The sequence below is a fragment of the Corvus moneduloides genome, chromosome 1 (genome assembly GCF_009650955.1).
Source record: "Corvus moneduloides isolate bCorMon1 chromosome 1, bCorMon1.pri, whole genome shotgun sequence".
NCBI lineage: Eukaryota > Metazoa > Chordata > Aves > Passeriformes > Corvidae > Corvus > Corvus moneduloides.
The window spans coordinates 147,876,790-147,893,493 of record NC_045476.1 but is presented as its reverse complement, the minus strand read 5'-3'; the positions used below and the strand labels follow the sequence as shown (position 1 = coordinate 147,893,493).

The window sequence follows — 16,704 nt, the reverse complement described above, 5'->3', positions numbered from 1 at the left end:
CCTTTAGGAGGGGCAAAAGAGCATTTTGTTTATGGTTGTCTTTTCTGCCCATATCTGATCTCAGGAGAGTCCAAAACAGAGATTGTGGGGCAAATCCTTGTCTCCAACAATGAACATGTCCAAGTTGCACAACATTTTTAAAGGATTGAGACCTTTGCTGTTTACCGGTCAGATGTCTCTTAATTCCTTTTTCTTTCCAGAGGCTTAGAATTTATTCAGATACAGATGTCCCTGATCCCTTTCCTCTCTACCTTGTCTATATGGCAGGACCACTGTATCTATGATGTAGTAGTGGATGTTTTCAATATAGCTACAGCTGGAAGGCAGACTAGACATTTGCTCAGACATGAGCTGCTGTTGCAAGCCAGGGCAATATGCAGAGAATGCATTCCTTTGATCATGAGCATTTATGAGTTTTATCACTTTATTTGAAAAATGGTGGTAATGCATCCTGTTTAGAAGGTCTGTACTTCAGTGAAAAGTTGCCCATTAGTAGTGGTACATGGAAAAAAAACATGTTTGTGACTCTTTATGGAGCAAAAGGCACTAGTGTTTCAAACTTTTACAGAGATTTTCATTTACATTTTCCATTTGCATTTGAAAAATTAAATATAAAAAGAAATTTAAAGTAATGTATGGGAAATAGTAAGAAATTGTGAGCTTTTAGAGACATTTGCAGCTGTAGTTCATAAAAGTTTAGGTCTCAGGCATATGTTAACAACAACAAGATGATGCTGCCTTTAAAAATAAGAACATATTTTTTATAATTAGAAGAAAAAGCATTAATGCAGGGTTAGAAGGATCTTTGAATGCTGATACTAGAATATAAATTATCTCTTCCACTAGTAGATCAGTGTATCTGAAATACAAAATTGCTTCCACTGGGTGGCACTACAAAACAAGGCATGACATACAAGCATATAGTATTTGATGCCACAAAATATGCTGGTGTAATTACTTTGCATATTTTGCAGTTTTTTAAAGTTGCTTTGGAGTATTCAGGAAAACATCTAAAAATGGAGGGGCTTTTTGAGGGTTGTTCCTCACCCTTTTTTTCTCTTTCTTTTTTTTTTTCACCCCGGTTCTGCTTCGTAGTGTTTGATGGCAGATGTAAGACTTCTCTATTCATTTAAAGTATAAGTTCCTTGATAGTGTTCTTTATTCAGAGGAGATTTTTTTTTTTTTTTGCACTGGAGACTAATAATTGTAATAATAATCAGCTAGGGATCTTATTGTAACAGTTAACTATCTTCTGTTGATTATTATGGATTACTTTGTATTTAGTGCTTTTGCTTTCAAGTAAAGCATTGTGAGGAAAAATCTTTAACTATGTTTAAATTATTTTGAGTCAAATTACTCTTTGTAAGCATGGAACTAGTAGAGATAAATACAATTCTAGAAAAGTAGTACAGTTTTCTTTGTACTAGTCCAAAATATCCCACCTAACTAGGGTTGTTGGGAAATAATATTGAAAACTGAGATTTAATTTATGCATTCTGTATATTTGCTTTCTTTTCTGGTATGAATGACAGTGTATGAATCCATGTTTCTGAGTTTTCTTGATGCAGGTGTATTTATCAGAAATTTGATAAAGACCACATTGTTCTGTTGAATAGCTGCCATTAACTGCTGCTTCTTAATTGAACCCAAACAGACTAGTGAACCCATTGAGACTTGTGAATTAGTCTGACTCTCAAAAATCACATAAACAAAATAAAAAACCACCAAAACCCTCCAAATAAAAACCTTGAAACAAAACAAACCCAAACCAAACAACAACAAATCAGAAAAAAATCCTGACTGAACAACAAAATAAAAACGCATAAGAGTGTGTAACTGTGAGACTGAATAAGGTGATGATCTGATTGAAGTATTTCTTCTCCATTTATAGTAAGTTATCTTTCTCTGAATTTACTTTATTAAAAGTCTCCACTTCTTTTCTCTTTTGTCCTTTATTTTTTAGCACTCAGCTCTATTGGTTTTCTCTTTTTTTTTGAAGGACCATCAAGAAACCTTGAATCTTGAAGGCTGTAGAAGGGAAGGAATGAATTTCACCCTAGTATAGAATCTTCTATAAACTATCTAAGCACATGGTATGTCATAGCAGATGGCAACTGTGCACAGATTTCACTTGATCACAGTATGGGTTTCAATTAATGGAGAATAGAATGGGTTCTATAATTGCTTCATCTTGGCAGGGCTACACATATGTATGATACATTCTGAAAGCCATTGGTTCCCTCATTTGAAGTGTTTCATGACAAGACAGTACACATTTGTTAGATTTCCTGGTTTAAAATCACCTATGAATTGTATAGTTTCTGACTTCTGTTTATGTGGAATTAATTACATATTCCAATAACACAAGGGATTTGGATCTCCTATTCCTGACTCCCTGTATTATTCAGGGCTTATCAGAACTACAGTCTAGAAAAATCAAGGATAGAGAATTCATGTTCTTCCAGATTTTATAAAGCTTATCACCTTACAATCAGCTAATCAATAGTTTATTGTTCCAAGAATTTTCTTGAAAAGTTATATACCTTTACTTTAGGAATAATCTGGTTTGGAGTATTTTTCCTGTTTGTTTAGTTACAGTTCTGACAGGAGCAACATAACTAGGGGAATGGGGAGGAAGAAGTGGAGAAAGGAAGCCTTACCATTTTAGGGTTTTTGTGCTAAAAAATCTTTACATGTTTCTACATGTATATTCTAATTTCATAAGATCAGCTATACAGGAAGTAGATGGTAAGTGCTTGGTTTCACTGAAAATAATTATCTTGGATTATATTTGGTTTGGTCTTTAATTGTTTAGAAAATATTCATGTCATCTCTTGTTGTGTTGGGAAAAAATACCTCTGTGATAAAGCTTGGTTACACAAACAGCTTTAAAATGCATTTTCACAATATATTCTATTTTTTTTACAGTGTTATTTATGGTAAAATATTCTAATTAATTAAAGTAGGAATTGGAATGGGTAGCAGTCCTTGCCATTAAGACAGGTGTATATTCTTCTCACTCCTTTGTTGATATTCTAGCTTTTTTTGAAGGGCCATAGCTTGTGGAACAGTAATTTATTAATTGCAGAGGTATGGAAATCTCTCCTGTGTGGTGAATATGAATAATGATTTGATCTGGGTGGAATTAAAACTGCTGGTTTGCAAATATCAACAGTGATTAGGAGACTAATTGCTAATTATGCTGTCATTTTGCAAGTGTTTTGTATAGTATGACTGGATTTTTTATTAATCAGGCACTATAGTCTTGCATAGTTTCCTAAAGCCACTTTTATGATAATGGCCAGTGTCTCTAATGGGGTCTGCTCTGAGCCATATAGTGACTCTCTGGTTGTTGAGTCTGTGATAGCTGTGCAGAGGCACTGATGGCACTCCCAAGTGAACTGGTTTTTGCAGAATTGGTGTTCTGACAGAGTAAATGACTTCTGCTGCAGTAGGGTTTAAGTAGATGCTAAAGAAGAGTAAGAAATTTGAGTGCTGCTGCACAGAGTTTTGAATGGCCCCTGTTTGGGGAGGGATGGAAGTGAAATACTGGAAATAGATTTGCTCTGTTTCTGAGCAGAAAAGGGGAGAAAGTAGAAGTTGAAAGATTAGGGACTAAAATAACTGTGAACTGCTGCTATGAGAAGGATTAGCCTTGAGGTGCTTTTCCCATACTCTGGGCTTGAGTGCTAATCATCATGAACTGACAGAGTTTACTTGTAACTTTCTAAAGGATTTTTCTTGTGTGAAGTTCAAGGTAAGTTCCCTGTAGGAAAGCTAAGAATCCTGGGTTGCCTGTACTGGAGAATGAAATGGAATTCTGGTCTATCTGAGACTATGTACAGAAGGATGGATGAGACCTCTGCTAATGTATTTTGAGATGTTTGGTCTACAGCTGCTTCATCTCTGTATAAATACGGAATAGAAGAAAAAAGCTGTGCCTAATTTAAGTAAAAACCTGGTTAGTCTTTGACCGATAATCCAGTTCTGATTACTGGTAGCTGAGTAGATGTCTTCTATTTGGAAAAATCTTGCTCAAGTGGATGAGTGTAGGTAGTATGCTTCTTGCCTTGAAGAAGGTACTATTCAACTGAACAGCCATTCTTTGCAGCCTCTTTCAATTAGAAAAACTTAGTCTGAAATTTTGATGATATCTTGGACATTTCTGAAAATTTCAGCCTTAATGAGAGTGCTAAAATCATGGCGGGGGGTTGTTGTTTGTTTGCTTTTGATTTTTGTTGTTGTTTTGTTTTTTGCTTTTGTTTCTGGTTTGTTTTTTTTTTTTGTAATTATTGTGAACTAATTCTGCTTTGTAGTGTTTTAATCTTTTGCCTTTCAAGTGTTGATAGATTAGTTAAAAATTTAAGACTATGAAATCCATGTAGTTATATGGAGTATTTCTTTTGGCTGCTGTTTTCCTAGAGTTACTACAGAGCAGACTTTTTTCCCCTTACTGTAATGCAAAGTAGGTTTGATATTGCTGTTGCATGTGTGTAGATGCGTGTTTCATCTTGTGAGGGTTATTGGTAAGTTGGACCTCAGCTCATGCTGGTGAGAGACAGGGTGGAGGTGTATTGGGTTTGCATGGCAGGATTTTGGTGGCAGGGGGCTACAAGGGGTGGCTTCTGTGGGAAGCTGCTGGAAGCTTCCCCCATGTCTGACAGAGCCAATCCCAGCTGGCTCCGAGATGGACCAGACGCTGGCCGAGGCTGAGCCCATCAGCCATGGAGGTAGCATCTCTGGGGTAATATATTGGAGAACGGTAAAAAGTTGCTGTACCAGAACTGCAGCCAGAGAGAGGAGTGAGACTGTGTGAGAGAAACCACTCTGCAGACACCAAGGTCAGTGAGGAAGGAGCGGAAGGAGGTGCTCCTGGTGCCAGAGCAGAGAGTCCCCTGCAGCCTGTGGTGAAGAGCATGGTGAGACAGGTTGTTCCCCTGCAGCCCATGGAGGTCCATGGGGGAGCAGAGATCCACCTGCAGCCTGTGAAGGACCCCATGCCGGAGCAGGTGGATGCACCTGACTGAAGCTGTGATGGCATGGAAAGCCCAGGCTGGAGCAGGTTCCTGGTAGGACCTGTGAATTCCTGGGGAGAGGAGTCCACACCGGAACAGGTTTGCTGGCAAGACTTGTGACCGCGTTGGGCACCCCCCCCGTGCAGTCTTTCCTGAAGGACTGTGACCTGTGGGAGGGAGCCACTCTGGAGCAGTTTGTGAAGAACTGCAGCCTGTGGGAAGGACTTATCTTAGAGAAGCTCGTGAAGGATTGTCTCCTGTGGAAAGAACTCCATACTGGAGCAGGGGAAGAGAATGAGGAGGAAGGAGAAGCAGAGCAGTGTGATGAACTGATCTCAACTCCATTCCTGTCTCCTGTGCCACTGGAAGGGGGAGGAGGGAGAGACCAGTGGGAGTGAAGTTGAACCCAGGAAGAAGGGAGGGTTGGAGGGGAATGTGTTTTAAGATTTGGTTTTACTTCTCATTACCCTAGTCTGATTGGCAGTAAATTAAACTAATTTCCCCAGGTTGAGTCTGCTTTGCCTGTGACAGTAATCAGTGAGCGATGTCTCCCTGTGCTCATCTTCCCTCATGAGCCTTATGTTTTCTCTCCCCTGTCCAGCTGAGGAGGGAAGTGATAGAGTAGCTTTAGTGAGCATCTGGCATTCAGCCAAGGCAAACCACTGCAATAGGCCACTGTAAATGGTAATAGTGATGTCATAATCAAAGCAAATGGCTGCAGTGGCCTTTAGGGCAGATGACTTGCTTTCCAAGCTTATAGTGAAATTTTAAACTATGTATACATAATATATTTTTCTTCAAATAAAGCATACCTATGGAATGAAAATGGAAGAAATGTTTTTATATTATTAGTTTGAATTTTAAATTATTAAATTGTAAATACATAATTGTTAAAATAGTCTTTTTCTTCTCCCTCCAGCTGTAGCAGAAGTGCAGCTTCGTGATGATCAATATACCCTTGACCACATGCGTGCTTTTGGCATGTATAATTATCTTCACCTTGACTCCTGGTACCAGGATAATGTCTACTATGTTGATCAGTTTGGAAGGATTATGAATCTGTCAGTGACTCTGGTAAGAATAAATTTTTTTTTTTAAAACATTGAATTTGAAAAGATAGGGGCAGATGAGATAGAAAATATTGCAAGTAGGATCCAAATGCAAAAACTGAGGGAAGCTATTGCCAGGAAGACAGGTTGGTCAACAAAAATGCATTTCACCAGGAAGAATGAAGGGATTTCAAGTGAGGTTTCTGACTTCTTTGTGTTAATAATATTGATTAGTGTTGCAGTAGTGTGTGGCATCCACCCTTAAGGGGACAGGAGTACCCAGGATTTGAAGATGCTCGTGGTCAAAAGGAGCAACAAAAGCCAGAGGGTTCACAAAAGCTTTCAGAGTTTTTTAGTGAGTTACACACTTGGCATGGAAATTGGAATGTTAGTCCCTGACCTCCTAGTATAAACACACAGCAGTGGGCTGATGGGATGTCCAGGGTCCTGGAGATGCTGCCTGGGCTTGGTGGGAGTACCTGTTTATGGGTCGGTTTCTCCACTTGGAAAATAGGTGACTCCCTTTCTATACAGGTTAGTTATCATGTGCAGTTTGTTCTTCCAGACCTTTCTGGAAATGGGTTGGAGGGCTTAGAGGGGTCTCTGGTGGTCTTGATCTCCCTGCTGCAGTCCATGTCCACATGCACTTCTCCACATTATTTCTACATGTGTGCTGGACTGTGCTGTGCTTATCTCTAGGAGCCAGAACAAGGGTGTTTGTCCCAGAAAAGTGCTGTCCTACCTCTGTATGGCCGCCATCTCCAGCCACATCCTGTTCTTTCTCACAGTGTGTTATTACCAACAATCCTTGGTTGAGTCCACAACCTATGGCTATCACTGTTGGAGACATACTCATTAGCTCCTTTTCTTTTAGGCTTCTATATAGTGTTACATCTGCTTCTATTCTGGGGAAGATGGACATGATGACAAGCTGAGGAAAAGGGAAGATGCTTTTCTAGTTGCTGTCTCTTTCTCCCTGACATTCTTGATGTTTGTTTGCTACCTTGAGAACCCAATCATTGTATATATGTTAGAATTAGAAATGCTTAATCTAGACATCATTTGTTGGATGCAAAAAGATGCTGGTGGCCCTGAGGAAACTCAAAATAGTGTAAGCAAGCTAGGCCAAGTCAGAAATTTCTGCTTTTATACTGGTGGTCCTAAGTAGTCAAAATTTGTATTTCTTTTGAGCCATTTTAGTGCATGGATGCTTTAGTTTCCTTTACAAAACTATACTTCATTTCAGAGGGGAAAGGACACCCCTATGGACACCATGTTTCTAGCACATACAATTGTAGTGCTTGGGCATTAATGAAGAAAAGACTGTGTGGAAAGGAATGCCCATTGTCATGCTACCAGAGAATTTGACTTGTAACCCTGTGAAAACACAGGGCAATGTGTGAGTTTGTGAGAGCATGTGGCTTAGTCTGTGCAAGGGGACAGAAATTACTAGGTCAGGACAAAACTAAGAAAAATTCTGAAGTTGTGGTTTTAGATTTTCAGGAAATAATAGGTTTCCAGAGGATGATAGGCTGAGAAGTGAAGCTGCAAAATAGTTCATTTGCTATTCATAGTATATAGCAGTTAGAGCCTTTGGCAGACTCTTAATGTGACAAAATAATCTTCTAGGACTTTTTCCAAAACTTCTGAGATCATCTGGATTCCTAGTAGAAACATCTAAAAGAAAGCCTTCTGTTAATAGTGGCTTGTCACAATCTCATTTTTTGTTTTATCCTTGAGGTTGATTAACTTTGGCTTGCTGCTGGATGCCCACCCAGACACTCTCTCACTCCCCGTATTCAACAAGATGGGGAGAAGAGAAGAGAAAAGCTTGTGGATGAGGCTAAAACCAGGGAGATCACTTACCAATTACCATGATGGGCAAAGCAGACTTGACTTTGGGGAAAGTTATTTAATTTACTGCCAGTTAGAACTAGTGTAGGATGGTAAGACAGAAGGTCACACGAAGCTTGTACCAGGAACTTGCTCCATTGTGTGCTTTTGCATGGCCAAAGGTGTGGATATCTGTCCTCTGTGGGTTTCAGGGGGATAACCTGCTTTTCCATGGTCTTCTCCAAGGGCTGCAGGCAAGCTTCTGTTCCACACTGCTGTCTTAGCTGACAAGCTCAACTATCTCTGATGGCAAGCCAGTGGAGCTGGCTGGAAATGGCTGTATGTGCACAGGGCAGCCCTCACTGAGGCCAACCCTGCAGGTCCCTTCTGCCTGCACAACACAGACACTCAACAATAAAGGGATACCCTGCCTTTATTAGGAGGGCACTATGTGTGTAAATTTATTTCTTAGCAGATACAGGATTTTACAACAGGCCATAAATTGACCTAAGAAATATTCTTCCCTAGGACCTATTTCAAGATAATGGCACTTGATTAATATCTGGTCACAACTTTCGGTTCCACCTGAAGTGGGAAATAAAACTGATTGTACTGGGAAATAAATAGGCACCATCTTGTGTCCTAATACATGATACTGTGCTGTTATACAAAGGAAACGTGCTTGCATATGTATAAAAAGCGTGTTCAGAAACATCAACAAGGTGTCTCATTACAAATGTGCCTGGCCATATATTAGTCAAATGTATATTAAAAATAGGATTGTTTTTGGCTAAGTACAGCTTACAATTAAAATTAATGTCAGTCTTCTTTAAAACAGAAGATGGAACAGGTTAATGTGTTCATCCTAAATTCAGAGTGAAAGAACACAGGCTTTCTAACACATCATTATTTCTAGTTCTGTTTCTTATTTTGGTTGCAACTTTGATTCTAATATGACAGTGTGTTGGTTATCCAAATATCATGAATTATCCCTGCAACTTAGATGTTTAAAAAGATGCCATCTGTGGAGGAAAAGAAGTGCATATAACACCTTTCCACTTGCTCAAAATCACACATAATTGAAAAAAGAAAACTGATCAACACAAGCAGTTCTTCTGTATTGAGGGATGAGTATTGAGGTGGGCTTTTTATACCAGGTTGAGGAAATTGTTACTATATCTTGGCTAAAAATACTGTATAATAGCTTTAACATTCTCCTATTACAGCTGTTGGACATTTTCATTCAATATGTCAGCAGCAATCGATACTTTGCTTTGAACACCCAATGGGTAGAGTAGTGACGGGATTACCAAGTTGGGGTTTTTTAGGTCATTTTTTTGCATCTGACTCAACTTTGTTGATTGCTTGGTGTTTGTAGTATTCAAATATAGCTGGAAAACATTCAAAGTTTTCTCCTTTAGCAGTTGGACTTGGTTTCTTGACCTTAAGCTCTTCTTGCAAAGACAACTTTGTTTCTTTTTATGCTCAAATAATCAAATTGAAAAATTGTGCCAATAGGAACTCTTCTGACATGTAATTAAAATCCTTAATGGTGTATATATTTTCATATTTTTAATTTCCAGTAAGAATTATCTATGGAATACCGTTTCTGTAACTTGGTTAACTTCAATTCAGAATAACTGTTAGTGGCACCAGACACAAAGTGGGAATTGTATTTGAAACAAGTCAGAATAAGGAAGCAGATAGAGAACAACAAAATCTTTCAGTGTTCTGTTTCAGGGTTTAAAATACTTGTCTCTTTGTTATTCAGAATGCTGGGTAAGGACTTTTTTTGCAGTTAGAGAGATGTGTCAAATGCCTAGGTATTTTGATTTTTCATAAAAACAAAATCTTGTATTTGTTACTGCTACTTTGTGGGAATTGCCTGCCATATGACTTGCAACTTCATTTTTTCCTTTCTTTTTTTATTCCTTTATTCCTTTCTCATTCCCTGTTACTTCCTTGAAAAATTAATTTTTATTTTAAATTTTTTATAAAATATCTCATGTTTGTACAGTATTGTTGTTTAACCCCAGCTGACAACTTAAGTACAATGCAGCTGATTGCTTACTGCCCCTCCTCCATCCCCAGTAGGATGGGAAAGAGAACTAGAAAAAGGTAAAACCCATGGGTTGAGATACGAACAGTTTAACAATTTATATAAAGTAAAATTAATTAATAATAACAACAAAAATAATGATGATAATGAAAAGAGAGAGAAATAAAATAAGGAAAACCAAGTGATGGACAATGCAGTTGCTCACCAGCGCTGACCAATGCCCAGATCATTGCTGCCTGAGCAGTGCCGAGTTATTTTAGCCAGTTCTTGCTGGTATAATACATGACTACAGACTCTCACCATCCCCTCACACTTCTAAAGCAGGGAGTTACTATTACCTCAGTTAACCACCTGGTGAACAGAGAAACAGCAAGTCAAAAAGCTAATCTGACACAAGGGGTTTGAGGGCAGGTTTTGTTTCATCTTCAAGGAAGTCGATCCTTTTCATTGTCAGAGTGAGGTTAGAGACTGTTCTAATAAATGCCTAAAGTTAAATTAGTGAACAGAAAAGTTGTGAATGAGATTATTTCCTTTCTTGCCTATTGAAAGAAAGCCTTTGTAATAAAGATTATTTTTCATTTTTTCAGGAGATTGAGTTCTGAAATTCCTGCTCAATGCTGATAAATCTGATGTGAGCTTTAGAAGATTAAGTAGTTGATAATTTTTTATTTTAATTGCATCCAAAACTATTTGAAGCTTACTGTTAAGATTCACTTGAAGGCTGACAAAAGTGTGGTCTTCTGTAATGTTGTATAGTATACCCCTCTAAGTCCCTGTTAAGAGGAATGATGCTTCTTTTTTCCATGATAAGATACACAGGATTTTGACTTTTTTTTCCTAGGCTCAGTAGTCATTACTAGTTACAATGGAAAGCTTTTCTACTTTCTTTGTAGAAAAAAACCATGCCTTTCCGTAAAATCTAAGAATTAAACAAAATATGAGGAAGCCAAAATTCTATGTATCTAGTGTTTGAGTGATATTTGTTTGGGTTGTGGGTTTGGTTTATTTGGGTTTTTTCCTTTTAATTCTTTCATTCTCGCCTTGTGAATGTGTTACAAATTAGCAGAATAGTCTAAGGGGTGTAGTGATACAACTGAATCTATAAACTGACCCTGAATGCTTCTAATAATTAAAAATCAAATTTGCCATTTGCCAAAATATTTTCCATTGCAGGTTTCATAACCTTCCTGTAGCACACAGTAATCTCTAATACGAATTTAAGTAGGCCCAAAAGGCAAGCAGGCTATCTGTTTGTTATCTGGTCTTTTTTTGCTGTTGGTTATTAAAATGGTACTTACCCAAATCAAATTTCTCTTGCTTACCTTTGAACATATGTTAAATGCATATCTGATTTTACTAACATCTGGAAAATATGAAAGATTTGAAATCCCCTCGAAGGCGGGATTCTCAATAAATGAGGCCACTGCACGCTTTGCACACACGGCGTGCTCTTTCTGTCTTGTATACACGTGCCCAGGTGCAAAGGACTCTCTTGGAGATGGTCCTTTTTATGTATATTTTTGACTGCCTTATTTCACAGAGCAGAATGAGTAAGTTTCTTTTGCTAAAAGCGGATTATTCCCCCCAGGCTACTGATTGTTTGGGTGAAAATAGAGGGACAGAGGATGTTCAAATGATTTGTGGCTGAATATTCAGGGACTGTAATGAGACACAGTTTTAATCTGGTATGTTTTCACTGATATTTCTTAGTCTCATGCCTTATTACATTAAGAATGGGCCTGAGACTAAGAAACATTTTGGGTGTCACAGAATCAATAATTACTTGTGTCCCACCCAGGTTTTCAATACAAATGTATGCTTCTGTTTGTGCTTCCTTTTACATACTTGTCGATATCTTTAAAAGTGTCCCTGTAATATTTTTCAAATTTTGTTTTTCTATTTTTACAAATATATTTCTTCTTAAATATATTTTCATTTTAGTGACAGTAATGCTGACTTTTAGTAATGAGGGAAGAATTTCTCTCTTGTTAAACAGAGGTTTCTGATATGTGGACCTTCAAAAATAATTGTAGATCAACTGACTGGAAATGAGCCTAGTAAAATAAAACAAAAAATAGTTATTTGTCTCTGTAACCATTTTTTATGTTCTCAACGTGGTCTATTTGTTGTTGGATTAAGAAGATAGATTGGGTTTGAAAAGGGATGATCTCTAAAGGTCAGTCAGGCACCTTTTTTTTCAGAGATGATTTTATTTGTTCAAATATGTGTAGGTACACTAGCTTGTAAAATACCTATGATACCATTGTATCTAATTTTGTTTCATATATGATACACATATATATAAAACTCTGTGAGATTAGGGGAAAGGACCATAACTTCCTGAGAAATATTCCTCTAAGATACAGAAAAGAAACAACAGGAATTACTTTTCTTTATCATTACTGGAAGACCTCTTTGAAGACCACAAATCAGATCCTGAAGTCTATGAATTATAATATTTTAAATTATATTTTTTGTGTCCTGTGTTTATTTTAGAATCACAGAACAGCCCAGATGAAGGGATCTCAAAAGATCATACAGTCCAAGCTTTCATGGCAAAAGGAGCCTAGATGAGGTTGTCTAGCACTCTGTCCAGTTGTGTCTTGAAAACCTCCAGTGATGGAGATTCTGCCATGTCCCTGGGAGGTTGTTCCAGTCATTGATTGTTCTCATTGAAAAATTTCTCTTATGTCTAGATGAAACCTCTCCTAATGCAACTTTTAGCTGTTGTCCCTTGTCTTCTCTATGCAACTTCTTGTGAAGAGAGAGCCTCTGGTCTCTTTGTAGCTGCCCTGAAGTACTGTGATGAGGTCTTCCCTGACTCTTCTCCAGGGAGCTGAGGCCTAACTCCTTCAATCTTCTCACATAGGGCAAATTCTCCAGCCATTTGATGGTGTTCATAGCTGTCCTTTGCACCTTTTCCAATTTGTCCATGTCTTCTTTCAGTTGTGGACACATTACTCCAGGTGGGGCCTGACAAGCACTGGGTGGAGTGGGATGATCACACCTCTTTTCTAGTGAAACTTCTGCAGATGCAGCGCAGGATCCAATTTGCCTTTGGTGCTGCAGCATTGCACTTCTGACTCATGGTCATCTTGTTGTCCCTGTTGCCCTTAGGTCCTTTTCAGCAAGGCTGCTCCCTGCCACACAGATCCTGGCCTATTCTGAGCTCTCAGGTTATGCCATTCCAGGTGCAGGACCATGCTTGTCCTTGCTTATTTTCCCAGCATTCTTGCTGCCCTACTCTTCCAGGCTCTCTGTTGCAGATGGCTTTTCCTTGTAGGTACACGTCTACCTCATCACTTAGTTTAGTGCCATCAACAAATGTGGTGAGGGTGCTTTCAATCCCATCACCCAGATAACTTACGAAGATGTTCAGTGTGTGGGGCCTGGTATCAATCCCTGAGGGACCCCACTTGTGACAAACTTCCAGCCCATTTTATTTAACAGCTTCTTACTTCAGTTGAAAAGCTTCAAACTATTAAGTTCCATTTTGGTTATTTAAAAGATCACAGAGATGTGACTCTGATGTCGCTGAATCTGCGGTTTGCATCTTATATTTTTCTGTAAGAATAATTTGTTTGTGCACTTAATACTACAGCCTGATCTACTTCATAAGTAGCTGATCAAACTGTATTGCTGAGAAAGCATGTCCTGACTGCTTTTTAAACTGTGATGCCAAATTCTTTTCAAAGCATAAAGATTTTGTTAGGGCTTTTTTTTTTTTTTACCTAACAAGCCTCTTGGGTATTCAGAGATTACTTCAACACAAAAAATGGAGGTAAATCTTAGTCCTAAGCAGGCAGCAGCATTGCTGACATTCCATGAGCCAAATAATGAACAGAAAGTCACAAAGCCTTATTCAGCAAAGAGCTGTATGTGAGAGTGAAGGCAGAAGATAAAGAATAATCCATAAAAGATATGCTGGAAGACATGTCGCTGTACTTAATGAAAACAGTCGGAAATCCAGTTTTCAGCATGAAAGCAGTTTTCTTCTGTTAGAATTAGCAGGAAATTAAGAACACAAAACAGAACTAAAGCAGACTTATGAGAACAATTACTAGAAATACAGATGGAATTGGTAATCTAACATCCATTTTGCACTGTTATTGAATCAAGCTGATTTGTGTAAAGTTAACAGAGCAGGAAATAATGGATTTTTTTTTTTTTTGTAAAATGTAGTGGTATGCATAATTTTTTAAAAATCCGTATGTCTTGATTGTTCACTGAAGAATTACATAATCTGTGCAATTTGTTCACCACAGTGTCTCTGTTTATTCTGGTCAAAAGCTATCTGTAGTTCAGATAAATCTTAAAAAAGATTGCAGTGTGGCACTGCAACAGGATGCTAAATAAACTTGTCTTGACATGTAGTAGAATCATAGAATTGTTAAGGTTGAAAAAGCCTCTTAGGATCATTGAGTCAAATCAGTCACCCAGCACTGCTAAGTCCATCACTGAACTGTGTCCCTAAATGTCATATCCACACATCTTTGAAATTTATTCAGGGATGCCCCCAACTACCCTGGGCAGCTTGTTCCAGGGCTGTTTCCTTTTGGTGAGGAAATTTTTCCTAATATCATCTAAACCTCCCCTGGAGCAACTTGAGGTAATTTCCTCTTGTCCTGTCACTTGAGAAGAGACCAACCTTCACCTGGCTACAACCTCTTTTCAGGTAGTTGTAGAGAACCATAAGGTCCCCCCGAGACTCCTTTTCTCCAGGCAAAACAACCCCAGCTCCCGCAGCTGCTCTGCTCCTTCATAGGACTTGTGCTCCAGACCCTTCCCCAGCTCCATTGCCCTTCTCTGGACACACTTCAGCCCCTCAGTGTGTTTCTTGTAGTGAGGGGCCCAAACCTGAACCCAGGATTTGAGGTGCAGCCTCACCAGTGCCCAGTACGGGGGGACAGTCACTTCTCTAATCTTGCTGACCACACTATTTCTGATACGGGCCAGGATGCCATTGGCCTTCTTGGCCACCTGGACACACGCTGGCTCATGTTCAGCTACTGTTGACCAGCACTCGTAGTCCTTTCCCACCGGGCAGCTTTCCAGCCACTCTGCCCTCAGCCTGGAGTGCTGCATGGGGTGGTTGTGACCCAAGGGCAGGGCCCAGCACTTTTTCTTATTGAACCTCATACAATTGACCTTGGCCCATTGATCCAGCCTGCCCAGATCCCTCTGCAGAGCCTTCCTGCCCTCCAGCAGATCGACAATCCTGCCCAATTTGGTGTCATCTGCAAACTGACTGAGGGTACCCTCACATCCCTCATCCAGATGATGGATAAGAATATTAGACAGGACTGGCCCCAATACTAAGACCTGGGGAACACCATTAGTGACTGGCTGCCAACTGGATTTAACTCCATAGTATAATAATAATGTGATGGAAAAGTTATTTTTAATTATGGTATGAATTAGCACAGCTTTTCTTTGCTGGCTAATCACAGGTCTTACTTCTCTTAACTTACTGAATAAAGTGACCACTCTAGGAAGGCTGAGAAATTGTATTTGCCAGTTGTGCAACAGAATAAGCTAAAATTCTTTTAAATTTACAGGTGAGTTTTATGTGCTAGTTCGAATACAATTCTGTGGCTTTCACTTCTTTTTAAGTCTCCACATTTTTACTGGGACTAGAATTATTTGAGGTAAGTGATTATTATATAGGAGTGCTAGGGGAAAATAAAAGCCTTTTCTAATACACAATATAATTACTGCTGTAAAGTTGAAGAATAAAAGTGCTGAAATATCAGTTAGAAAACACTCATAGAAACCAGTTCAATGAATTCGCACCACCTTTTCCACATATGTGGGAATTACGCTTGCTACCCACTTTTTCCCAAATATGCTCAATGACACTCAAAACTGGTAAATTGCTACTAAGATTTATTATTCTTAATTTGCCTGTAATATTTACTGAAATTAATAAATACTTCATGAAGTCTTAGTTCATGACTTTTTGTTTATAGGACACTGCTCTACAAAAACCAAGAGAAGTTTTCAGGCTACCTACAGACTTGACTGCATGTGATAACCGCCTTTGTGCCTCAATGCATTTCTCATCCTCCACATGGGTTACCCTTTCTGATGGTACAGGAAGACTGTATTTAATTAAATCAGGCAAGCGTGGAAGCAGTGCATCTGAAAAGTGGGAGGTACGTCTTGTAATACCGTATTTAGGAGTTGTACATACATCCCTATCAGAGTGATGTTAACTGCATTAATAATGGTATTCGTTATCCTGCTTGGACACAACAAATATAATTAAGTTACGTTTCTGCCTGAAATTGTGAGTCTCATGTTCTGTGGTTAGTTCCTCTTTGTTTATGAAAGATGAATCTGGTAAAAAGTGCCCACATATTGCACTGTTTTCTTTATTAGAGGGTAGTTTCCCAAGAAACCACAGATGTTTTAGTACTGGCGGAAACGTAGGTGTACATATTGAAGTGGAAGATTTCCACATGATGGATTAGCTCATTTTTCTACATCTTTTGAGAGTTCAGTAAAGTAAATTGATCATCCTGTTTTTAGATGCTTCATAATAAATACCAACTGGTTTTTATTCTGTTGTGCGTGAGAATGCTGACACATAAATAAGTTATGTTGAAGTTGTCAGTGTAACAAAAATATGAGATTTATATGTGAGGATCTGCTGCCATATAAATTGACTTGTTGAGTATGTGGGGCACCCAGTGGTTTAAAGTTGTGTTAATATCACAACCCCATAAATCCTCAAACTTTGTCAGGT

The 16,704-nt window shown here is 38.6% G+C and overlaps 1 protein-coding gene across 2 annotated transcripts in view; it reads left to right on the top strand.

The window, feature by feature from the left end:
- Positions 1 to 16,704, top strand: part of NUDCD1 (NudC domain containing 1) — a 38,720-nt gene that overhangs the window by 4,391 nt on the left and 17,625 nt on the right. The window contains exons 1-3 of one of the 2 annotated variants that reach the window (XM_032131624.1): positions 2,007 to 2,093; positions 5,935 to 6,089; positions 15,926 to 16,111. In XM_032131624.1, coding sequence (XP_031987515.1) covers positions 5,982 to 6,089; positions 15,926 to 16,111 — 294 coding nt within the window. In that variant the 5' untranslated portion in view covers positions 2,007 to 2,093; positions 5,935 to 5,981. Of the gene's footprint in view, positions 1 to 2,006; positions 2,094 to 5,934; positions 6,090 to 15,925; positions 16,112 to 16,704 lie in introns of those variants that run through there. The other variant, XM_032131621.1, reaches the window with a different exon arrangement.